The 25,348-nt window shown below is 29.6% G+C and overlaps 5 protein-coding genes and 1 non-coding gene across 8 annotated transcripts; 1 reads left to right on the top strand and 5 right to left on the bottom strand.

Annotated features, from left to right (window-relative positions):
* Window positions 1–341: 341 nt before the first annotated feature.
* TRNAD-GUC lies at window positions 342–413 on the bottom strand. Its single transcript has one exon. It is a non-coding gene; the product is annotated as a tRNA-Asp (tRNA).
* A 501-nt stretch (window positions 414–914) lies between these two features.
* LOC110601738 (DNA topoisomerase 1 alpha) lies at window positions 915–8,574 on the top strand. Of its 3 annotated transcripts, XR_002485881.2 has the most exons (17): window positions 915–1,071; window positions 1,731–2,873; window positions 3,001–3,195; window positions 3,658–3,738; window positions 3,928–3,987; window positions 4,163–4,257; window positions 4,366–4,522; window positions 4,614–4,739; window positions 6,089–6,172; window positions 6,423–6,513; window positions 6,590–6,723; window positions 7,099–7,167; window positions 7,260–7,349; window positions 7,665–7,768; window positions 7,854–8,022; window positions 8,162–8,319; window positions 8,462–8,574. XR_002485881.2 is itself a non-coding variant. In XM_021739001.2 (16 exons), exons 2-16 carry the CDS (start codon window positions 1,764–1,766, stop codon window positions 8,228–8,230), a joined length of 2,634 nt encoding a protein of 877 aa, XP_021594693.1. In that variant the 5' UTR covers window positions 915–1,071; window positions 1,731–1,763; the 3' UTR covers window positions 8,231–8,450. The 3 variants fall into 3 exon arrangements, 2 of the variants coding, with proteins under 2 accessions (XP_021594693.1, XP_043807160.1); XM_021739001.2 differs by lacking the exon at window positions 8,462–8,574 and having other exon boundaries at window positions 8,162–8,450; XM_043951225.1 differs by lacking the exons at window positions 915–1,071; window positions 1,731–2,873; window positions 3,001–3,195; ... (2 more) ...; window positions 4,163–4,257; window positions 8,462–8,574 and having other exon boundaries at window positions 4,498–4,522; window positions 6,076–6,172; window positions 8,162–8,450.
* Window positions 8,575–9,726: 1,152 nt separating this feature from the next.
* Window positions 9,727–10,608, bottom strand: LOC110602623 (cold and drought-regulated protein CORA). The gene is made up of 2 exons (XM_021740190.2): window positions 10,330–10,608; window positions 9,727–10,212 (listed from the first exon to the last, which is right to left on the bottom strand). Exons 1-2 carry the CDS (start codon window positions 10,436–10,438, stop codon window positions 9,923–9,925), a joined length of 399 nt encoding a protein of 132 aa, XP_021595882.1. The 5' UTR covers window positions 10,439–10,608; the 3' UTR covers window positions 9,727–9,922.
* A 2,623-nt stretch (window positions 10,609–13,231) lies between these two features.
* Window positions 13,232–13,939, bottom strand: LOC110600737 (holotricin-3). The gene is made up of 2 exons (XM_021737593.2): window positions 13,766–13,939; window positions 13,232–13,675 (listed from the first exon to the last, which is right to left on the bottom strand). Exons 1-2 carry the CDS (start codon window positions 13,872–13,874, stop codon window positions 13,461–13,463), a joined length of 324 nt encoding a protein of 107 aa, XP_021593285.1. The 5' UTR covers window positions 13,875–13,939; the 3' UTR covers window positions 13,232–13,460.
* Window positions 13,940–17,243: 3,304 nt separating this feature from the next.
* LOC110601563 (histidine-rich glycoprotein-like) lies at window positions 17,244–20,812 on the bottom strand. The gene is made up of 2 exons (XM_021738736.1): window positions 20,719–20,812; window positions 17,244–17,626 (listed from the first exon to the last, which is right to left on the bottom strand). The coding sequence occupies exons 1-2, from the start codon at window positions 20,810–20,812 to the stop codon at window positions 17,244–17,246; spliced, it is 477 nt and encodes a 158-aa protein (XP_021594428.1).
* A 3,689-nt stretch (window positions 20,813–24,501) lies between these two features.
* Window positions 24,502–25,045, bottom strand: LOC122721930 (zinc transporter 7-B-like). Its single transcript, XM_043951153.1, has 2 exons — window positions 24,900–25,045; window positions 24,502–24,741 (listed from the first exon to the last, which is right to left on the bottom strand). Exons 1-2 carry the CDS (start codon window positions 25,006–25,008, stop codon window positions 24,560–24,562), a joined length of 291 nt encoding a protein of 96 aa, XP_043807088.1. The 5' UTR covers window positions 25,009–25,045; the 3' UTR covers window positions 24,502–24,559.
* Between the last annotated feature and the right edge of the window lie 303 nt (window positions 25,046–25,348).

Below are 25,348 nucleotides of genomic sequence, written 5' to 3' on the forward strand. Positions count from 1 at the left end.
TATATTATATATTAATTATAATATTAAAATAAAATTTATGCAATAAAATTTATTTATTTTTATATTTCCATACTTAATTTAATAGTAAGTTTACCTGAATAAATTTAAAAGATTTTAGATTTTACTATTTCAATCTTAATTTTTAAAAAAAATTAAAAATTTTTTTTTTTGAGAGTTCAAAAAATAGAGAGGGTATGTTGTATATGTAGTAATTCCGAAACTATAAAAAATTGGTTATACATATATTAATAATTTAAAATTAATGCAATTGAATCGGTGACCTATTTGATTCCTAACTATACAACGCTGTAGCCGGTGAGTAAATTGTGAAGTAAAAAAATCGCCGTTGCCGGGGATCGAACCCGGGTCACCCGCGTGACAGGCGGGAATACTCACCACTATACTACAACGACCTCGTTGTAGTGAATCTTTTTGTTACAAAATAACAGGAATTCTTGGACGGGAATTTACTATAATTTTATTTATTTATTAACTATATATATATACAACAGAACACATAAAAGAACTTCTAAATGATAATAATATTAATATTTTTAACAAAAATGGGATAACCCCATATATTCATTACATCCTAAATGTAAAAGAATATATTCTGTTAAAATTTATTATTTTATATGTAATTTAGTCTTATAATTTTATAAATATCAATAATTGAATTTTTATAATTTAATTACATATAACAAGTAATGAAGCCTTTACTATATCTTTTACAATATAGATTAAATTTATCACTTTTTAAAATTTTAAAAACTAAAGAGATGATTTCAGAAATATAGCGATAGGTTTAAATTTGAATACTTTTTTTTTTCTTAATAAAAAAACTGGTGGAAGGGCCGAACAAAAAGAGAAGAGTGAGGCCTTAATGTTAGGCCCAAAAACAACTTGGCGAGGGCACAAATACAAAATCAAAGACTTCAGGCTCTGTAGGTATCGGTTTCTGAACAGCTTGTAAAAGATACAGAGAAGAACACCCACATAGACAGGACTCGATCTGCTCCATTACCGCCTCGATCATCTCTGCAACAGAGGGTTTGTTTTTTGTGTTCCCAGGTACAATTTAGCTTATTCAATTTTTAATTCCCTCTTTTTGCTTCTTACTGTATTCCTTATCTGTGCTCAGCGTCTCCCATTATCCCCCTTTTCTCCATGTGGTCTCAGTTCATGTTTTGTTCCTATTTTTGGCTTGTTCCTAGCTCATTGATTTGCCTCTGCTCTATATGCAATGCATGGTATTGCTTTGTGTTTGCTCCAGAGCTAACCTGAACCTGAACCTGAACATTACCCTCTTCATTAAATAGGCTCAAAATTGATAGCCCTAATCTGACGTCTATTTTGGTGCTCTTGGATTTGGTAGCTTAGTTCAATTGGTTCAATCTTTTAGTTTGTTATCTATGATTCTATTTGCTTGGTTGGGGTTGCTGGGTTAGGGATGGATTGCTTTCTTTATGGATTTAGTTAACTTTTGAATTTTCGTGATCAATTTGATTTTGCAGCTTCTATGAAATAGCAGGTTTTTAGTTACTGGGCTGATCTCTAGCAGAATTCAGTTCCATTAGTATACCTGCTTAATGTATTGATTTAAATTTGGTTTTTCTTTTTTTTTTTTTCTTTTCCTGTAATTTGTATTTCTTATTCAGTAAGTTGATTTTGATGTTATTATTATTTACATGATTTCATTCGGTTTTGATACATTGTGCTTTATCTGTCAGATATTGATACATGCGAAAACAGAGTTTAGTTGGATGATAATGGCTGCTCCAACATCTGCGAAACAAAATGTGTATGATTTTGATGATGATGATGATGATATGCCCATAGTTTTCAAAAGAGGTAGCAACTCAACTTCTAAGCAAAATCAATTGAACCCAGAAATGAAGAAACCTTCATCATCATCACAGAACTCCAATGGACAAAGTTCAAATGTCCAAAAGGGTAAAAACTCTGTTCCATCTTCTAAGGCATCACCAGTAAAATCTCCAATAGGAAGTCCTAAACCATCAACTTCATCTGTGAAGGCATCTTCTATGAAGTCACCAGTGGCAAATTCAAAAGCATCAAACTCTTTAGATGAACAGTTGAAACAGGCATCCAAACATAGTGCATCTAATGTTGCTAAGAAGGATATCAATTCTGTTAAACATAAAATTGAACCAGATAGTGCTGATGATGATTCTGAGGATGGTTTACCATTGAGTTCTAGACTTAAGGGAACCAATAAAAGTGGACCAAATGTTCTCAAAGATGAAGATTCAGATGATGATCAAGTCCCTTTATCTCAGAAGTTCACACTAAAAGCCAATGCAGGGGCATCGGGCAGTAAACCAAACAATTTCAGTGAAAAGAAATCTTTGGCTTCAAACATTCAAGAGAATGGTTCCACTGCAAAGGACAAGCAACAGAAAATAGTTCAGCTACCTACTAAGAGACCTATAGATAAGGCTAATTTATCAGATCAGTCTTCTGCTAAAAAGCCTAAGCTTTCCAGTGCATCTACAATGGCGAAAATTAAGCAAGTAACTGTCAAGGCAGAACAGAAGGCAATTGATGATGACAATGTTCCGCTCAATCAGAGAAAAAATTTAGGCTCAGAGAATAAATCATCATCTGTCAAGCAAAAGGCATTAAAAGTTGCTTCTTCTTCATTCAAGAAGACAAATAAGAAGAATAAGAAACAAATGAAAAATGCAAAATATAGTAAGTCAACAAAAGTGCAACCTAGCTCCACAGATGGGCAGAGAAAATGGACTACCTTGGTTCATAATGGTGTCATTTTTCCGCCTCCATACCAGCCTCATGGGATTAAGATTCTCTACAAGGGGCAGCCAGTTGATTTGACTCCTGAACAAGAGGAGGTCTTCCTTTCTCCCCTCTATTAGAAGTCATTTGCATGTGTGGATGGCTTCATTCCTCTATTTCTGTGTCGCCATTATAATATCTGAAGGTCTTTCTTTGTTTTACTTTGATTTTATCAATCTGCAGGTTGCAACAATGTTTGCTGTGATGAAAGATACAGATTATATGCTAAAACAAAAATTTCTTGAGAACTTCTGGAATGATTGGCGAAAATTATTGGGGAAGAACCATGTGATACAGAAGTTGGAGGACTGTGATTTCACCCCAATTTATGAATGGCATCAGCGGGAAAAGGAGAAGAAAAAACAAATGAGTACAGAAGTATGTCACTGCACAAATGGCACTCTTTGGAACATCCAAAATATTCTAAATGTGTCAGTGAGCAAAGACTGTCATTGCATGCACCAATGAACTTGATAAGCCAACACAAGTATTAAGTTTCCATTTTTCACAGAGAAGTCCACTCATGGTGTATGCTTGTCATTTTTGCCCTGGCAACTGTGGATTTCTCTAGCCTCAATCTGGAACTAAAATTCATTTTTGGATATTCTAGGACTATCTAATGCTTTATAAAAAATGCTAATCAATGAATTATGCTGTTCTGTTATAAGATCTGGACTCTTTATATTATGCATTCTACGTTTAAGCATCTCCTAGGCACACTATTTTTAGTTGTTATCATTACACTATTGGAAAACCAGTATATTTATTCTGTCTTATTCTGCTGGAGCATATTTCATACTGTATCTTCTTCTCTGATAAACAATGCTACTGTTCATGCAGGAGAAAAAGGCCTTGAAAGAAGAGAAATTGCGGCAAGAGGAGAAGTACATGTGGGCTATAGTTGATGGTGTCAAAGAGAAGGTAGTCTTCTGAAATTATTCTAATATTGCTCTTGTAAGGAACTGCTGTTTTGACATGTTTTTATGTGTGTATATTTTGTGGGCAGATATCCTAGCAAACTATCATTCATAATTTTCATTTTTGTTTCTTAATTCTTTTCTATTATTCACTTTGATTTCATCTATTTTCTAATGCTTATTTGAATCTCAGGTTGGAAATTTCAGAGTTGAACCACCTGGGCTGTTTCGAGGCCGGGGAGAGCATCCAAAGGTTCTAGTGACATCTTTCCCACCAACAACAATAATAATGAGCTGTTTTCAATAGTTTGTTTTGATGTGTGGTGGCTATGACTGAGTTTGTACTAGTTAAAAATTTATTTATTATTTTTTTAAGAAAAAGAATATTTGAATCATTTATTAAATTATTAATTGTTGATACTTATCAGATGGGTAAGCTGAAAAGCCGTATCCGGCCAAGTGACATTACCATAAATATTGGAAAGGATGCCTCAATTCCAGAATGCCCTATCCCTGGTGAAAGGTGTTAGTTTCATTTGATCTCTTACAAGTATGGGAGGTAGACACTTTAATAACTATTGAAAGATTAGGATTCTTGGTGAACTGAATTTCTGAAGACTTTGCATTGCAGTTGGAAAGAAGTGAAGCATGATAATACTGTTACATGGCTGGCTTTCTGGAATGATCCAATCAATCCGAAAGAATTCAAATATGTTTTTCTGGCAGCTAGCAGTTCCTTGAAGGGGCAAAGTGACAAGGAGAAATATGAGAAGGCAAGAAAGCTGAAGGTAGTGACCTACAATCTTCTTCTAGTTTGCAATATATGCATCTAAAGCTAAGTGGGCTGTCCTTTCAATAATGAGCTGCTTATGAGTGCAGGACTACATAGACAACATCAGAGCAGCTTATCAGAAGGACTTTAAGAGTAAAGATATTGCAAAGAAGCAAATAGCAGTTGCTACTTATCTTATTGATAAGCTAGCTCTTAGGGCGGGTAATGAGAAGGTATTAAAATATTTGATCTTGCTTAAAATATTTATTTTTTTAATGTGTTTTAGTCTTTCCTCTTTTTTTTCTAACGAGTGCATACATTTCATGGCTTAAGCTAAATCCCTGTAGAATGTTGTTATTCTTTATTCAATATGGCATTTATTGTATTGAGAGAATTGTTTGTGCTTTGTCAACATTTTTTGTCTTCCATTTGTAGGGGATATGATTTTAGTTAGGAAATCTTCTAATTTTAGACATATTTCATGAACTTGATACAAGAAAACTTCTGATATTGCCTTAGGTCTTTATGGAATGTGGTCTTACAAATAAGACGATTGGCAAAAATATAATAAGACCACATTGTTTTGTATAAGTTTCATTGGCTTAGTTGATTTAGTCTTTGTTGTTTTGCAAAAAAGCATACAATTTTGGTTTTACACTTTTTGGTGTGTTTGGGACGTGTAGGAGAGAATGGGTCGGTCAAAAACTTCTAATGCTTGAATTGGGAAGTCACTTTTGTCACAAATTCAGAAAAGGGAATGAACCTATTGGTAATTGCATTGGCATGTAATATCCACTGGTCACTGCTGATTGTGTTTGGTGGTCTCATATCAGACATTGTCGGCAGTGGCAACCACCATTAGTCTCTCCTTTAATTTTTTTTCTCCCTTTTCACATTTTTATTGATTTTTTTTTTTGAAAAAAAGTAGACAAATGTCATTGTAGGCCCAAATATTTTTCAGTTAGTAAGAATATTAACATTTTCAATGTACGCCAAGTGATGTGAAATGATTTCATTCTGGTTTTGGTATTTCAACCAAACAACTAAAGGTGTTATTTTTTTCAGAAAAATAATTTCCTCAAGTTCTTCCATGAAGTGAATGGAAATTGGTTATATCAAATATCAAATTCTGCATGACATCACAAGCTACTGTTCTACCATTCTAATTCCCTTTTTGTCTTCTCCTTATTTTTGTTTGGTCTATGTTTTGATATTGCACAAGTGAAATAAAGCTAAGTTATTTTTCCTCTTTGCAATATATAACCATCATAGGATGATTGAAGATATGAGTGAGGTTGAGAAACTTTCAGTACCAGGAAATTGATTCTGGAATTTGCTTCCTGTGGGCTAATGGACACTGTTAGATATGTATTAACTAGTAGATAGTGATTTTGTGTTCTATATTGGTTCTTAGGATATACTAAGTTATCGCTAGCATGTTTGCTTCGGTTAGATGTGGTGCTTGATATTATTTGGTTACCTTTCAAGCTGTTTAAACTATTTCCAGTGGCAATTTGCTTATAGCCCTTGTGCTTATTCAGTCAATATACTTGTTTACCTCATCAATAGGTTATTTATGCAGGATGATGATGAAGCTGATACTGTTGGTTGTTGTACATTAAAAGTAGCAAATGTAGAGTGTATTCCTGGAAGTTTTAATTTGAAGGTATAATGAGTTTATGTTTCTGGAAGAACCATCTTTTCTTTTCATTTTATAACCGTTCAAGTGAGCCTATTTTCATTTTCTAAATTCTTTTAGAAGATTTAGGCGCCCCTAGTTAACTAATTTTTCAATGGGTTATTTTATCCTTTTGCAATGGATTTAATAGTTTCTAGATTTTGTATATTCAAACACATAAGAACCTTTCCAGCCAAATATTAGTCTTAAGGCTTCCTGTTTTTGCATTTTTGTTTAGTTTGACTTCCTCGGTAAAGATTCGATTCGATACGAAAACACTGTTGAGGTTAAGCCTGAGGTGTACGATGCAATTGGAACTTTCCAAAAGGGTGAGTATATGGTCCCAATGTTAAGTTTCTATGTTTAAAGGTTGGGCCTGATGAACTTGTTTTTCAATTTTTCTAGGGAAAAAGCAAACTGATGATCTTTTTGACAAGCTGGACACAACTAAACTGAATGCTCACCTGAAGGAACTGATGCCTGGCCTTACTGCAAAAGTTTTTCGTACATATAATGCATCAATCACATTGGATGAAAAGGTGAATCCAGAAATGGTGCCTGCTATCATATTTCATGATGTTTAATAAATTTCATGCTTCATGGTGAAGTATGTGAGACAGGCAGACAGCTTGTTCCAAAGTGGTTGTGTTGGTCACAATGAGACTTAATGAAGTGGATCCAAAATTAGATTGAGTTTATTTGGTGATATGTCTGAAAAATATGTTCATAACAAAGTGAGGTCATGGTGGTTTTGCTTGAGATAGGTATAATATGACTTGTTTCATCATCGTGGCCTTTACAGACCTGATAAAAGTAATTTAGGGTTTCACTGCTTTATGCTTTCTTTTTTTCTCTGCCATCCTTGATATTTGTTGGTATGGTCCATCTCATGGCTAATTTTGTACTGTTGACAGTTGTATGAGGAAACAGACGATGGGGATGTTGCAGAAAAAGTTGTCATCTATCAACGAGCAAACAAGGAGGTACAGCCAGCCTGGCCATATGCCTTCACGATTGGTGCTGATTCTTTTTGTTATTTGCCTTACAACCCAATATTTTGCTTCACTTACTGCAGGTTGCAATCATTTGTAATCACCAGCGTACTATTTCAAAATCTCATAGTGCGCAAATGTCAAAGTTGACTGAGAAAATTGAGGAACTCAAGGTAATAAATATTTCTAATACTGCTTTATCATTATTGAGGAATGAAGTCATTTTTTTACCTTAGAAATTGGATCCTTGTTGATGCACATGGGTTTGATAGAGTTCTCTGGGCGCTGAGTCTCCACCTCTCATTTCCTTTTCATATGTCCTTGCACATGCTCGTGCATATATTTCTGTTCCCCAGCTAATTGTTTCATTTGCCATATATTTTACCTTATCTTCCTCCATATTCTGGGACCCTCACAAATTTGGTCTAAGAGCTTCTGGTGTTCATTAATTTCATGCTTTGCATTGATGTTTGTTCTTTCGATTGCAGGGAACTCTAAAAGAGCTAAAAACTGATTTGGACAGGGCCAAGAAGGGGAAGCCTCCATTAAAGGATGCAGCAGGAAAGCAAAAGAGGAACCTGAGTCCTGAAGCGTAATACAACTTGAGCCTTTTGTTGAAGTATTTTATGAACCTTATGTTTTTAAGCTGTTTCACTGTGGTTCATTAATTGATACAGCATAGAGAAAAAGATCGCATCAACCAATCAAAGGATTGAGAAAATGGAATTGGCCATGAAGACTAAAGAGGATCTGAAAACTGTGGCCTTAGGCACGTCCAAAATCAATTACCTTGATCCTAGGATCACAGTAGCATGGTGCAAACGACATGAAGTTCCCATTGAAAAGGTGAACATCTTTTCTGGGATAATTACAAACAACTTTGGTTCCATTACTGCTACTGCTGGTTGGAAGCAAATTCAAAAGTTGCATGCCTTGTGAAAGGCGGATAATGTAACCGACTGTTTTGTTCTTTCTTTTTTGGCAGATATTCAACAAATCGCTTTTGGCAAAGTTTGCTTGGGCAATGGATGTGGATCCCCAATTCAGATTCTGAGCTTCATTCTTCTCTGGTGGAGTAATGAAGTAACTTCACTCGCTCTCCCCCACCTCCTTTCTCAAACGCCAAAAAAGGGGTTAAAAAAAGTACAATTCCTCTTCTTTTAATCTCCATCATCACAATTTATTTAACATTTTTTTTCCTCCTGTTCAAGCGGAAATTAATGTTGTATGTTCAGTCTAATCTAATTATGGGGCGATTTGCCCCCCCTTCTTCATACTTTTTCAGTTAGATCATTCGTTGATGGTGAGTTGCATAGACGTTGTGATACCAAGAACTAACAATATAACTATAAAGAACACACATAATTAATCAGACACCAGTAATTTTTGTTGGTTTTCCTTTTGTTGTTATGTAATTTCTGATGGTTGGAGAAGTTGTAATGGAAGAGTGCAGGTCTAGCATATGTGTTTTGCAAGGTTTTATTTGGTTTCATGAATGTGGGACAAGAAATTTAGCAGATCTAATTACTATTTCAAGTTATATGCTCGAGACTGAACAAGTGTGGAATATAAGAACTATACAAATTCGCTTACTAGCGCCGTGACTCTCAGGATAAATCAAACAAAGGAAATCACGTGATAATTTGCACATTTATAAAATTATATTAACACGGGACTGGACAAGGTGACTCTGTTTTAAGCCGATGAACATAGCATCGCAATCGTAGTAAATATCAAAAACAGAAGCACAGGTTCAATAAATGGGCTGTTTCTTTCCTTCATAAAGTACAATCAGTATGAAATGGCAATAAACCTTACAAAAACTAAAATCTATAGAGAGCGAAGGAACAGGGACTCCACCGCTGTGGTGGCTAGCTGGATCCGTTGCTAACTAATTACACCATCCTTTTAGGAACAAAATGAGGAATGAGGTTCGCTTCAATTCTCTCTCTTATAGTAACCACTTCTCTCTAAAATCAAGAGAAGCCAAACCCAAAAAAAGGCGTAGATGTTTTTTCGTTATTTTTAGAGATCCATTCTCAATCTTTCTTTCTTTCTTTCTTTTTTTTTAATAATATTAGCGATCACTATTTCTTTCAATTCTGTCTGTGCTAATCGCCTAGAGCAAGGCCTGCAATTGTTTCCATCAAGGCATCGATACGGTCACAAATTCTCACAAACTGAAGTTTTTTTTAAACTCAAATACAAGTGAAGCTCTGTTTAGTTGAAACTCCTATTAAAAATTAAATTAAGTTGATTAGGAGCTGTTTAACTGATGAAAGTACTTATTAATTCAAAACTGTTGTTCAATTACTATACTGATTATATATATTAACTCTTTGCTTTACAAAAGTTTTAACCGTTGAAGTAATGTTAGGTTATAATTGGTGTTAATTGATAATTTTCAAAATATAGGGTAAAATTGTAAACTTTTAAAAAATACAGAGTTAAATTAGCAATTACCCCATTTATATATATAGTATTTTGTCAAGTGATTCTTTGAGGCAGCAAATAAAATAAAACTGAAAAATATAAAAACTGCAGCAATCATGATACTAAACATGTAAGTTCATATAACTAAAAGATACATCACACTAAGGATGACAACTATGAGTGAGAGCTAAGTCAAATTAACTACTCAACCAAGGTGACCCCTAAGCTATAATATTTTCAACTAGGGGGACATGTACCCTACCTAAACCCCCTATTTATTCTTTTTTACATATTTATTATTATAGGATTTCATTTAATTTTCAGCCTCAGCTTCTCCCATTGCTTTTGGCTTACCACCGAATCCGTGCTTCCCATACCCACCATAGCCATAGCCATCACCATATCCATGTTTACCTCCATACCCATATCCGCGTCCATATCCACCGTATCCGCGTCCATATCCACCGTGTCCGTGTCCGTGTCCGTGTCCGTACCCGCCGTATCCGTGTCCGTACCTACCGTATCCGCCATATCCGCGTCCATATCCATACCCGTGCCCTTTTTCTGGTTGGAAGCTATTTACATCGGCTGTTGCACTCTCCTCTACATAAATTAATGAATAGAGAAAACAATAGTATTACTATACATTTGACATTGATAATACAAACCAGATTTAATACATATTTGATTATATAAATAACAAAAGAAGAAAAAACTTACGAGTTTCAACCGTTCCTACAGATTCATGAGCAGAGACCTGATAAGAGATGAGAAAAAGAACAGCAAAGGCAACTCCAATGAAAAGGAGAAAGGTCTTAGAGCTGGCCATTTTCGTTAGCAAACAGAGAGAAATGTGATTCGTAAAGGAGGAGATTGTATGGTTGATTGGTGGATGAGGAAGTGGAGCTTGAGGCTCCTCTATTTATACAATTTTTGCAAGAGAATGAGATAGAATAGCGTATCAAATTCTCCTTTGAAAAAAGAGATGTGTAAGAATGAACAATTGATAAATGTGAGCAAACTTTTTAAAAATTGGGAATGTTCTGCATTTTGCAAATATTTTCATTTCTTATCAACATTCTCAAAATGCATTCATTTTGATGTTATATTAGTTGCACCTAAAATATTCTCGAGAATTCAAGTCTCATTTATCTTAATTCAGGAATTTTTAAGAAAAAAAAATTATTTAATAGAGAATTGAGAGAGTAAAACTCAAATTTAAATTTATTAAATCTTTAATTATTATACAAAATCAAGCCAAATATTTTGAAAAGAAGTTGAGTATTAAATTCCTAATTAACATTTATAAAATAGTTAATAAGGGATTGATGATTAATTTTTTTTTTGGAATGGGGATCGGGGACGATGGAATAGAACCTTATATATTTCAAATTTATTTAGATACACTTACCATCAGAATAAATATGTGAGTACGGGATTGATAATATTTAAATTGAGAAATTGTATATATTTCAATATAGGTATTATTTAAAGGACGTGAATCACAATATATAATTTATTTATCATAGCATCATATTAATATTAAGTTTTCATTTATTTATAAAAAATAATTTATTTTTTATTATTTAATTTTAAAAAATATATATTAATAAATTTAAATATATTTGTACCCGTTGAATTAAGGAACCATGGAAATCTTTTTCATGTATCTTGATAAAAGGAAATTTCAAAGTATGGATATTGCTTGTTCATCTATTTATTTGATAACATTATGAGAATAGAGAAAATAATCTTTTGTTGTGTAATTTATCTATCGTATTCAATTTTTGTATTTCATTCAAATAATAATAAAAGGATAAATATTAACCGATTAATTAAGTGGGTGAAAAAGGTAAATTTAAAATTTTATGCTATACCCTAAAATGAAAAAGGACAACAAATAATTACAGTTGCAGCTGGTTTTAAATTTGCACGTGAGTGCATGCTTTATGTACGTGCATACATTGCATGTAAAAAATTCAACCCTAATTTTATTATTATTATTATTATTATTATTATTTAGAATTAATTATTATTTTTTATTTTTAAAAAATACTTATCTAAATCTAATCCATATTGATATACAAATGAGTGTATTTCTTCATAAAAAAAAACAGAATTTATTTTAATATTTATTAAATTTATAGTGAATCGAGTTAATTTAAGAAATTCTCATTGTTTTTACTTTTAATTATATATTTAATAAAAAAATGAAAGAAATTATTTTATATTTCATGATTTAATTTAATTCTTTTTTTATATAAACTGAAAATAAATCTTTTATGAAAATGAATTAAACAATCCTCAAATTAAATTTTGGTTGCAATATATGCATTATTTTCAATCGGTTATTTTGTTGATTTATGATCCTTTTGCAATGGCTATTGATAGTTTCTGGGTTTTGTATATTCAAACACGTAAAAACTTTTCCAGCCAAATGTTAGATATGTTTGGTATTACAATAAAAAAATATTATTTTAAAAATATTATTTAAAAAATATTTTTTTTAAACGGAAATGAAATTAAAATCTTAGACTTCTAAGATTTATTGAGATACATTTATTATACTATATTTTTGAGTTATCTAAAAAATACTTAAAATAAGTTTTGATATAATTTAGTGATAAAAATATGAAATAAAAAAATTGTTTTTCTTAAAAATACTTTTCTATCCTCTAAACTTAATGCTAAACAAATTTTTTAACATTAAAATCTCTTAATTTTATTATTTAGTTTAACATTTTCAATAAAAATTAATTTGACTCGAAAATAACATAATGCAATTAAAACTTTTCAAAATAATAATTTTATAATATTAACAATTATATATATTAAATATTATATCAGTTTGAAATAAGAATAATAATGTAATTTTATGAAAATTTTATACACTATTTTACTTCAAGCTAATTTTTAAGATATTAAATTTAATTTAAATTTAACAAATGGAGTAAACTAAAATTTTATGCGCTATTTTATTTCGATCTAAGGTATTAAATTTAATTTAAATTTAACCGAAGGGTAAACTAAAAATGAGGATGTTGAAGAAAAAGTTGTTATTATCGGTGAGCAAACAAGGAGGTACAGCCAGCCTGGCCATAAACCTTCACGATTGGTGCTCATTCTTTTTGTTATTTGCCTTCAAATCCAATTTTGCTTCACTTGATGCAGGTTGCAATCATTCTTTGCAATCACCAGCGTGCTATTTCAAAATCTCACGGCGCACAAATGTCAAAGTTGACTCAGAAAATTTGAGGAACTCAAGGTAATCAATATTTCTATTACTGCTTTATCATCATCGAGGAATCAAGAGATTTTTGTAACGCTGAACTGACTAAAATACGATTAGAGCTCTGTTTATTTAAAACATCTATTAAAAATTAAATTAAATTAAATTGATTTAGAGCTTTTAACTGATGAAAGTGCTTATTAATTGAAAACAGTCATTCAATTATCACAAACATTTTAACAGTTGAAGTGATATAATTAGGATATAATTGGTTAAAGATCTAAAATATATGATTTAATTGATAATTTTTAAAATGTGGGGTAAAATTGCAAAATTTTAAAAAATACAGAGTTAAATTAGCAATTAATTGAAAAAGATAAAAACTGCAATCGTGATACTGAGCATGTAAGTTCATATAACTGGGAAGACAAAGTAAAGATACATGGCACTAAGGATGACAACTATGAGTGAGAGCCAAGTCAAATTAACTATTCCACCCAAGTGACTCCTAAGCTACAGTATTTTCAACTAGGGGGGACATGTACCCTACCTAAAACCCCCTATTTATTATTTTTCACGTACTTATTATTTAAACTACGCCTCACAATCAGTAGTATCTCATTTAATTTCCAACTTCAGCTTCTGCCATTGCTTTTGGTTTGCCACCACCATATCCATACTTTCCATAGCCGTGCCCTTTCCTTCCATAGCCATAACCATAGCCATGTTTGCCTCCGTGTCCATGCCCATATCCGCCGTAACCATATCCTCGTCCATATCCATACCCGTGCCCTTTTTCTGGTTGAAAGCTGTTTACATCAGCTGTTGCACTTTCCTCTACGTAAATTAACAAATAGAGAAAATAATAATGTTAAATTTGTAATACATATTTGATCATATAAATAATAAGAGAAAAAAAATACTTACGAGTTTCAACCGTCCCTACAGATTCATGAGCAGAGACCTGATAAGAGATGAGAAAAAGAACAGCAAAGGCAACTCCAATGAAAAGGAGAAAGGTCTTAGAGCTGGCCATTTTCGTTAGCAACACAGAGAGAAATGCGATTTGTAAAGGAGGAGATTGTATGGTTGATTGGTGGATGAGGAAGTGGAGCTTGAGGCTTCTCTATTTATACAATTTTTGCAAGAGAATGAGATAGAATAGCGTATCAAATTCTCCTTTGAAAAAATAGATGTGTAAGAATAAACAATTGATAAATGAGCAAACTTTTTAAAACTGGGAATCTTCTGCATTTTCCAAACCTTTTCATTTCTTATCAACATTCTCAAAATGTATTCATTTTAGTCTTATATTAGTTGCACCTAAAACATTCTCGAGAATTCAAGTCTCATTTACTTTAATTTAGAAATTTTTTTAAAAAAATATATTCAGTAGACAATTGAATGAGTGAAATTCAAATCTGAATCTGTTAGAGGATTGATATATCTTTAATTATTATACAAAATCAAGAACATTGATGATTAATAATTTGTTTAAATTGAGAAATTTTATATATTTCAATTATTTATTTGATAATATTTATTTTATAATAAAAATAAAAAAGATAATTTTCTATCGTATAAATTTTCAATTATATTCAATTTTTATATTTTATTCAACTAAAAATAATATAAATTGATAAACATTAACAGATTAAGTGGGTGAAAAAAAGTAAATTTAAAATTTTTTGATATACCTTAGAAAGAAAAAGGACAAGAACTTACAGGTAGAGCTGGAAGTTTAAATTTGTACGTGAGTGCATGCTTTACGTACGAGCATACATCGCCGGTAAAAGTTCAACCCTAATTTTATTATTATTACTTTTAGAATTCGGAGAAGAATTTCTTGTTAGGTTTTGTTTTTACTCTTAATTATATATTTAATATGAAAGATGACAGAAATTATTTAAATTTCATGATTTAATTAAGTTTTTTCGAAGTTGAAAATAAATCTTTTATAAAAAAATTAATTAAATAATCCTTAAATTAAATATTTATTGTAAAATATGCATGATTTTAGTATTGTCTATACCTAATTAACCCAAAAAAAAATCTAATAATAAATGTTTTATTTAAAATTAGTTAGCTTGCATCTATATCAAGATGAATTGAATCAATTAAGTGGAATTAATTGTAAGTAGTTTCTAAGTTATCTATTTTGGCTACCAGCTAATAAAAAAATCATAACAATTTTTTATATTATATTTTGATAACTGTCGAACTTTTTTCACTTGGATTGAGGCCAGACTCAAAAAAAGAACATAGGTCTGAGATCCATCAGGCCCTTCTTAAGGTCAGCCCCATATTGCGCTTTTTAGTTTAGTCATGAGAGTTAGGTCGGGAATACCTTACACGCAAATCCATTTGAAGGAAACCTAATCCAATGACGAGATAAGAGGAAGGAGAGCAGGTCATCACCTCGCAGCTTTATCTTGGAGAGGGACTGACATATCTGTACATACAGATTTAAGTGATAGAGACAGATGACACTGTAGCAGAGAAATAATTAAGCGTCACTAGTTAATAAAAGAAAAAGAGATAAAAAGATAAAAAGATAAAAGAATAAAATGTGAGTAACGTCTTTTTTTTCATCTAGACTTACAAAATCACATGTTCTGAATTTCAAAATATTAATATTTATAATATTTTTTTATTATATTTATTATATTAATTACATGACTTAAAAAATTAAGTTGAAATATTAATTAATTAGTAATAGAAAAATATGCTTATTAGTTAAGCTTCCGGATTTACCCATGTGGTGCTGGATGAACAAGTAAAGCAATTCCGGCTCCTCTCTCCTTTAAAATTGGTTACAGATAGTTAAAGCCAAAAATTAATTTTGATCAATTTAGATTTTATTTATTAAACTTACAAAAATGATAACTAAAAACCCTAGACTTTAAAGTTTATTATTCAAATCCACATAAGTAAAATCTTTCTAGAGCATTTGCTTGCCATAATTGCAGATTAGCAAATAGACTTTAAATTTCTCTAAATTAACTTTAGTTTCATGTAATTGAGTCCAATTTCAAAGGCTTGGATTTATGGTCAAAAAGAAAATATTTGGCTATACTATAAAAAATCACTAATGTTTAATTTTTTTGCATTGAATTGCAAAAAGAAAAAAAAAAACGATATTTCTAATTACATACAAAAAGTTTTTGCCCTAGATGAAAAAATAGACAAAAAAAAAAAAAAAAAACAGCAATGATATGCTCTATGAATTTCAGTTAGCAAATTAAATATTTTCAAAGATGATTTCAATACGTATAATCTTGTCAAAAGCACAGAAGAAAACAATGAAATTGAAGTATATTCTAAAGAAATACTCCTATTTTTAAAATACTCCTCCACAGAAATTGGGTATTTGTTTTAATATCAAATAATTTAGCAATGAAGCTTGAATCTGTTGGTAAATTATGTATTTATTTTTTTATAGTTTCTATTGACAAATTTACAAAAAATTTTAATAAATTATATATACAATTTCTTATTATCTTATAGTACCATTGGAAGTCCATTTATATTTATTTACAAATTAAATTAATTGAATTTATCAAAGATTTTTTTTAAAAAAAATTGTTGATATAAATTATATAATTTCCAGTTTTCTTTTGAATTTGATGCATGCATATTCTGTATTATGAGTTAGAAATTTCATATATTAACGTGTAAATCTCAATCTTATTATAAATATTATTTTTCGAGTTACAATTTAAGTTATTTTTTATATGGTATTAAATTTAATTCTTTAATTTTGTGATAAGAACAAGAAAAAATAAAATAAAATGTCAAATTATTTCTCAAAAATTAATGATATTTTTATTAATTAAAGCTTATGAACCTATTTTTTGAATTTAGCAATATATTAAAGGCATATGAATTGAAAAATGAGAATTCGAATGATATATTTTTAACAACCGGATTAAATTTGAGAATTGAAAATTTGTATCGTAGTATTACTTATTTTATTTTATTTTAATTTTCTGGCTTTGTCTTACTTTATTATGAAAATAAAATTAGAGTCAACGATTAACAGATAAAACAAGAAAATTTTCAAAAACTGATGGGTAAGAAGTTGATGCATATAGTAATAAATTCTTCATTTTGAAATAACATCAAATTAAATAGCCATAAATTCTTCATTTCATTATGATATTGAACAAATCTTTATTATTATTATTATTATTATTATTCATACAAATAAGCAAATACACCATGTAATGACAACCTTATTTGATCACATATATAGTTTGGTTTAAGTGACATATGCTAACAAGACATCTAGTTACTTTCTAAGTTTAGTTTCCACTTGAGACTCCCTTCCCAGGTTGCCCACTATGGTAACCTTTCTATAATGCTTGTGGTTGTCCTCTTTTTCCATCCATATCCTCGTTTATGTTTAATATCCATGCTTGTAGTCATGCTTGCGATTATGGTCACGGTCATGTTTGTGATCATAGTCACGATCATGCTTGTGGTCATGTTTGTGTCTGCGGTCATTATGATTGTTATCATGTTTGCGGTTATAATCGCGATCATACTTATAGTCACGATCATGCTTATGATCGTGGTCGTAGTAACGTTTGTGATCATGCTTGTAATCATAATCATATTTGTGATTATGGTCACGATTATGCTTGCGCTCATCGTCATGTTTATGGTCACGATCGTGTTCATGCTTGTGCTTGTAACTGAACCAGTAATCATAACTATACCAACTCTTATGTCTGAGATCTTCTTTGACATTTTGGACTTGAGTCAGCTTTCCTTGTGCACTCTCCTCTACAAATGAAGTAATTGTTAATTGAACGTATGAATTTGAAAGTTTCATATCCATGGAAAAACTCATATATATGAAATCAACTCTAAACCATGCTATTTTATATTTATTATGTGTCTTTGTGTTTAGAATTTTATTTTTTAAAAAATCTAACTTTTTGAAGTGATGGAATTCGTAAAATATCTCCCAAAACACCAAACTCGTAAACAAGTTTGCATATCAATATTAAAAAAAGAAAAAGAAAAAGAAAAGTGAAAGTGAAAACTCACTAGATTGAACTGCCTCAGCAAGCTCCCTAGCGGATGATACCCTAAAGGAGAGGAGAGCAATAAAGGCAACGACTAGGCCAGTAAGAAACAAAGTCTTTGAGCAGCCCATTTTGGTTGATATGAGAAATTTGCTGCTGGTGCTGGATGAACCAAAATGGAGAATTTGGGCTCCTCTATTTATAGCTTTTTTGAAGGAAATGAAGATTGGTTGGGCCACAAGGATTGGATACTTGGAATTCAATATTCATTAGTCATCTTAGTTAGAGAGAGCGTACATATCTTTCCCCAAATAGGGATAATCAAGTAATAAAGTGTAGTAGTCGTAAATAATTTAATCTGGTAGTTTGACAAAATCTACTGAAAAAAATTAAATAAATAAAATTAAAAATGTATTGTTACCTTGAAAAGGAAAATAAAAGTAAATAAATCTACCTATTGTCAAATGATTCACTACTAAGACAGTTTGAACAATATACTATTTATCAAAACCAGGAAAAGGACAATAAAATTGGGTTAGAATTTCTTCTGCATTTTATTTATGTAATTTATTTTTTTTCCAACAAATCCATAGAGGAATTGCTCTAGATGATCTCTGAAAATTGACACGATAAAAATTTCAAAGTAACAAGTGCTTATTAACATATTAGGCTATTGAAAACAATTTTTCAAATTTTACGATGTAGCTTAGAAAGAAAATGGTTAAAGAAAACAGAAGATGAATTTCAAATAATAAAAATTTATTAGACTATAAAAAAGGAAAATGAATAATAATTTTAGAATAACTGAAAAAAATTAATAAATAAAAATTATAAAGTAGAAAGTATTTTTAATAATTATATTATTATTTATTTTTTAAAAAATAACAGTTTAATATCTCGTATAGTTAAAAATAAAATTACAGAGTTAATCATTTTTTGTCTTTTTATCGAGATACTCGGTGAAATCGAATTTAAAAATATATGATTATTTAAATTTTTATATTTTATAACCCTAAAAATCTTTTAAAAATATATATTTATTTAGTCGTTATTAGTTATGCTAACGTTTAAGAGATTTAATTAACATGAATTTTTTTAAAAAAAATTACTATATATTGTTTGTGAAAACAAAAGGTTTTTTGATTTAACTGCAATAAAAAAAAAATTATATATCTAAAATTTACTGCCTTATTGAATGTCCAGACATTTATATTTTTATATTATTCTTTTCATTTTAATTACTGAAAGATTATATTATGATTTATAATACTCACTTTTTTATTTAACTTAATATAATATGCAGAAGTTTTATAGATTATTAAAAATCAAAGTAAATCTTAATATTTCACAATTTTCAGTTCTACTTCTTGAAAGGATTCGTTCACATCATGGGTATAGTTATAAGACTACCGTCTGATTTAAAAAAAAAAAAAATTGATTAAAAGCACAACAAGTTGTATCAATGAAAAAATTTGGGAATAATTTATTTTGGCGATACCGATTTAATCTGATTTTTTTTTTAATCAATTTGATTTAATCTGATTTGAAATTCATTATAAAAAAATACAAAAAAAAATCGGATTGAGTAAACAGATTAAATTCTTATATTCCATCTAATCATATGCTAAGAGAGCATAGACCATAAATTATTGTTTGATGTTCTGTCTTTCCTGTCTTTTAACTTATTTAAAACATATGCAAATTTAAAATATTTTAAATATTGAGTTTGATTTTATTTAAAATATATAAATTCATTTAAATTTTAATATTTTGATAAAATTAACAAGAATTAGAGAATAATAAAGAAAAAATTCAATAATTTAGACTCTATATTTTGAATTCAAAATAATCATAGGCGTAACTAAGTTAAGAGAAAAATAAGAGGTAAAGTTATACTTGAATTCTAACTCCTAGACGAACCGTGTTATAGATTACATTATGAGCATAACATATTTAATGTATCGGAGTACAAATCCGATAAACAAACAGATAATTCTCATCTGTCAAGATATACTCGGTTTTGATTTTAATTATTTGTATTTAGATTGAGTAAGAACTCTTAATACTATAAAAAGAGGATAATTTGATATCTCATCTCATCTCTTAGGATGCTGAAAATACTTTTCTCATTATGGTGTTTCAGCCATAAACATGTGTGATTAAATTATTATTTTCAGTTAAAGGATAATTAAGGTTTCAATTCAATTGTTTGTGAAATTTATATGATTCTATTATTTTCTAGATTGTTCTTGAAAATAATATTTTTCGTGTTTATTGCTTAATATTATTATGTTGATTATTACATTAAGGCGTCATTACTCAAATGATAGAATGATATATTGCTATTCAGATTAATTAAATTCGTAATTGTTTAGTTAAACTAAAATAAATAGTGAATTAAATTGCGTAAAACCTTTCTAAAAAATAGTATAATATAACTTAAATGAATCCAGCTTCTCACATTTGTTAGTTATAATCATATTCTTTTAATTTTTAATACGATAATTAGATAAAATTTTATGAGCGTCTCCTACCGTTGTCCAAGAGTTTAACTAACGAGCGTTTTATAGCTAATTTAAAATATAAGAATTGATTGAATATCTAAAACGTATTCGATATCTATAACTGATTTATCAATAATTAAATTGAGATTATTTTTATATATATAATCAACTAATAAAAATTGAATTAAGATTATTTTTTTTAAGTGAATATTTCTCATTTTAATTTTTTCTCTTAAATTTAATTGTTTATTTTTTGAATTAGTTTTATTTATTTTCACTTTTCTACTTTCAAAATCTCCCTCATTTTATTTTATTTTTCATTCAATAGAATTAATTTACTTACCTATGGGATCAACCTTATTTACCATTATCACAAGTTTTGTTTTAAACAGGAATTTATTTTGGTGGTTTCGATGCCCATCAAATTTTGTTGCCATTTCCGAAAACTAATTTTAATTGGTTATTAATTCTTTTGAAAGGCTTTATTTATTCTTGCAGTTAAATCTTTGATTTTCCTATAGGAATGTATTGTAGCAATGTGATTCTTATAGGGATGTACTATAGCAATGTGATGTATTCAAATCTAAACAGTTATGAACCATCTTTTTTTATTTTGCATTGCAACTTTCACATTTGACCATTTTAATATGAGGTATTGCTATAAAAAATTTGTTAAATATAAAAAATTTGTTGATGCAAGTAAATATAACTGGTGAATTTTATGGTCTTCCTCAATGATAATATAATGCTTGATTGAATACTTATAATCAAGGATGGAGAGATTATTCAAAATTCAACCGTGGAGCAACGCGTTTCCAAAATCCTCAGCAACAACCAACATTTTTATCAAATTCAAGTATGTCACTTGAGGATATTGTCAAAAATTTAGCAATTAATGCTCAAAAATTTCAAGAAAAAGTTTCAAAATTTAAAAATATAAGTGAACCAACTAATTACCTCCATAAGTAAATTGGAGCTCATGAGGGAATATCTTCCCAAACAATAATCAACTCAAGAGAGAATGTAAGTGCGGTTACATTTAGACGTGAAAAAAAGTTGCAACACAGGCTTCTCAAATTTCTTTGCAAAATGTTTTCATTGTTCCTTGATTTATTTTGATATATAAAAATACTATAAATAATAAAATAAAAATATCAAATAATAGACTAAAACTAAAAATCATAATTTAGACATAAAACTTTAATAAAATTAATAAAAATCAATTAAAATATGTGGATTTAGTTAAAATAAAGCCCTAAGCCCACCTGACATCCAAACGGAGCTAAAGTTCATACAACAGAACCCTAGCGCAACGAATTGATCCGACTCAAGAGAAGAACTCAGATGAAGAGACAAAGCAGTACGGCAATGCCATCCTCGCCAGGGAGATGAGACCAAATACACAAGTCGATGATTTCGCTGCCAATCTCCAGCACCCAAACAAGTAAATGACTCCTTTAAGCAAAAGAAATAAAACTACCCAAGAGCTTTTACCAGCCGAGAACTAGTAAACTCAGAGGAAAACAACAAAGGGCCAAAGGAAACCAGTGAGCGAGAAGATTATAGAGCGGTTAGGTAGTGCTTCTTTGGCACTCTCATTCTCATGTAGCCAGTTGAGGGACCAGATGCTGCACAATCACAATGGCATCATTAGTGTACTTGGAGATGCCATGGCCAATATCAAATCAAGGACCTGGAGATCCTAGAGGAAGAGGCTAATTCAACATCATTACAACCTGAATCTCTTCCTGAAAGAGGCACTGAGGCTTTCCAGCTATCCATGTTGAAGAGATACTTTCGTGCAAGCACACCTGCAAGACAAGAGCAAACCAAACAAGAAAAGCAACACACAACAAATCATAAACTCAGTGCTCTCTCAGCAAAAGCTTGGATTGTAGAGAAAAAACAAAAAGGATATCTATAACTTATCTGAATGGAAGAGAGCAGAACCCACATCTGAGCAGAGAATTGAAGTAAATCATACAGTCCGTAGCAGACACTACAAGATTTTTTCGGATTAGTAATGGATTTTTCCGTTACTAATCAATGAAAAATCCGTTACTAACCAGTTTAGTAACGGATTAGTAACGGATTTACATCCGTTACTATGAACCTCGTTGCTAATGCAATTAGCAATCCGTTAGTGATTTAGTAACGGATTTAGTAACGGATTTGTAATGAAATTTAGTAACGGATTTCAAATCCGTTACTAATTTAATAAAAGGTAAAAATATATAAATAAATTGCATCCGTTACTAAATTTAGTAACGGATAGAAATCCGTTACTAATCCGTTACTAATTTGATAAAATTAAAAAAAAATATTTTAAATTTATATTCTGTTATTAAATCTATTGTTAATTTTAAAAATTATATTAAATTATTAATTTATTTCATTTTTTTTAAATGGAATTAATTTATTTCATTATATTTTACATTAGATAATAATTTAATTATGGTAAACTATTAATTTTTTCATTGTATTTTATATTAAATATTAACTTTAATATTTTAAATTTTATTAATTTTATGAGAAAATTATTATAAAATTACATGAGAAAATTTAAAAAAAGAAAAAATGTGAGAGAATAGAAAAAAATGAGATATAAAAGAGAAAATAACAAAAGAAAGAAAATAAAAGAAAATAATGATAAAAATGAAGAGCAAATAAGAAAAAAGGGAAAATTAAAGGAAATGAGAAAAAAGGAAGAAAAAATAGAAAAAAGAAAGAAAATGAGAGAAAGATGAAGAAAAAATGAAGAAAAATAAAGAGAAAATGAAGATATACAAAAGAATGTAAAAAAGAAAAATTAGAGTATATATATGAGAGAAAAGAAAGTAAATGAATGAATAATAAAAGAAAAAGGAAGGGAAAATGATAGAAAGTGGAAGAGAAAATGAAAGAAAATAAAAGAAAATGAAAGAAAATATAAGAAAATGAAAGAAAAAAATATGAGAGAAAATAAAAAAAAATCAAGTGATAAAAGAAAGATCAATAATGAAAGAAAATTGAAGAGAAAATTGAAGGAAATGAAAGAAAATTGAAGAGAAAATTGAAGGAAATGAAAGAAAATGAAAAAAAAAATGGAGTTAATAATTAAGAAAGAAAAAAGATAAGGGAGAAATGGAGAAATGGAGAAATGAGGAGAGAAGAGGAGAAAGAAAATGAATGAAATGAAGGGAAATAAAATGGGGAGAAAGAAAATGAATGAAGTGGAGGGAGATAAAATAGGTGAGTGTATAAATACGCGAATTAGTAACGGATTTAGTAACGGATTTAATCCGTTACTAAATTTAAAAAAAAAAACGCGGGCGAATTAAAATAAAAAGGCGGTATTATTCTCCAAATTTTAGTAACGGATTTCTTAATCCGTTACTAATTTTTAGATTAGTAACGGATTAAATCCGTTACTAAAATTTTTTAAAAAAATGCGGGCGAAATAAAATAAAAAGGCGTTATTATTCTCCAAATTTTAGTAACGGATTTCTTAATCCGTTACTAATTTTTAGATTAGTAACGGATTTAGTAACGGACTAAATCTGTTACTAAATTTTAAAAAAAAATTGGAATTTTAAAAAATAAAAAATTGATTTTTTATTAAAAAATAGTAACGAATTAAATCCGTTGCTAATTATATAACAAATTTTTTATTAAAAATTGATTTTTATTAAAAAAATAATAACCGATTTAGTAACAAATTTATTAACGGATTGAAATCCGTTACTAATTTTTAGCTAATTTAGTAACGGATTTATAACGGATCTCAAAATCCGTTATTAAATTTATAAATAATTTTATTAAGTAACAGATTTAGTAACGGATTGTTAATCCGTTACTAAATAATAAAAATTAATAACGGAATATAAAATCTGTTACTAATCCGTTACAAATTTGTAACAGATTTAAATCCGTTATTAATATCCGTTACTATTCCGATAAATTTTTGTAGTGAGAAATCTCAAGTTCATACTATTAAATTTTTAAGTGCATATCAATATAATAACACAGTTAAAATGAAAAAAGCAAGAAAAAAAAAGACATACGATAATAAAGAGGACAACTTTGATAAGATAATTAGCTATTCAATCCAAGTGACCATTAAACTTATATGCTTATTTGCATAATTATTATTTAGGTAACATATCGTAAAAATAAATTCCCATATAGGGAAAGATATTTTTCTTCTAATTCCCAGTTTCAGCTTCCACCATAGCTTTTGTCTTGCCACCACCATACCCATGCTTTCCATGGTGTCTGTGTTTGTGCCCCTTTCTGTGTCCGTGCCCGTGCTTATGTCCATGTTTGTGCCCGTGTCCATACCCTTTTCCTGCTGGGAAGCTGTTTACATCTGTTTTTACACTGTCTTCTACATAAATTAATAAAAAAAAAAATAGTGTCAATGCTTTTTTTGTGTAAATATTAAAAACATGTTAAATTTCTAATGATATTTTCCAAGAAAAAGAAAGACATATGAACATAAAAATATTTAATCAAATAAATATTAAGAAGAAAAAAAAAACTCACGAATTTGATGAACTGCCTCTGTAAATTCATGAGCAAAAACTTCAGAAGAGATGAGAAGAACAGCAAAGGTAAGTCCAACAAGGAGGAGGAAGATCTTAGAGCTAGCCATTTTCCTCGGCAAAACAAAGATAAATGTGATTTGTGAAGAAGGTGATGCTTGTTTGAGGAAGTGGAACTTGGGGCTCCTCTATTTATACAATTTTTGCATGAGAAAAAAAAAAGTGAGAATAGTGATGAAAATTTTCCTTAAAAAAAAAAAAAATAGATACATGTGGAGATATAGCTGAGAATTGTGGTAAGCAATTCTTAGACATATGATTTTTTTTTTCTTTTTTTTTTTTTTATCTAAAGCTTTAATTTCATTCACAGGTTTCTTTTAAACTAATTAATCTATAGAGGAAATGTTCTAGATGTCAAATATCTGAAATTTGAAATGGTAAAAATTTCAA

The sequence above is a fragment of the Manihot esculenta genome, chromosome 15 (assembly GCF_001659605.2).
Source record: "Manihot esculenta cultivar AM560-2 chromosome 15, M.esculenta_v8, whole genome shotgun sequence".
In the NCBI taxonomy this organism is placed as follows: Eukaryota; Viridiplantae; Streptophyta; class Magnoliopsida; order Malpighiales; family Euphorbiaceae; genus Manihot; species Manihot esculenta.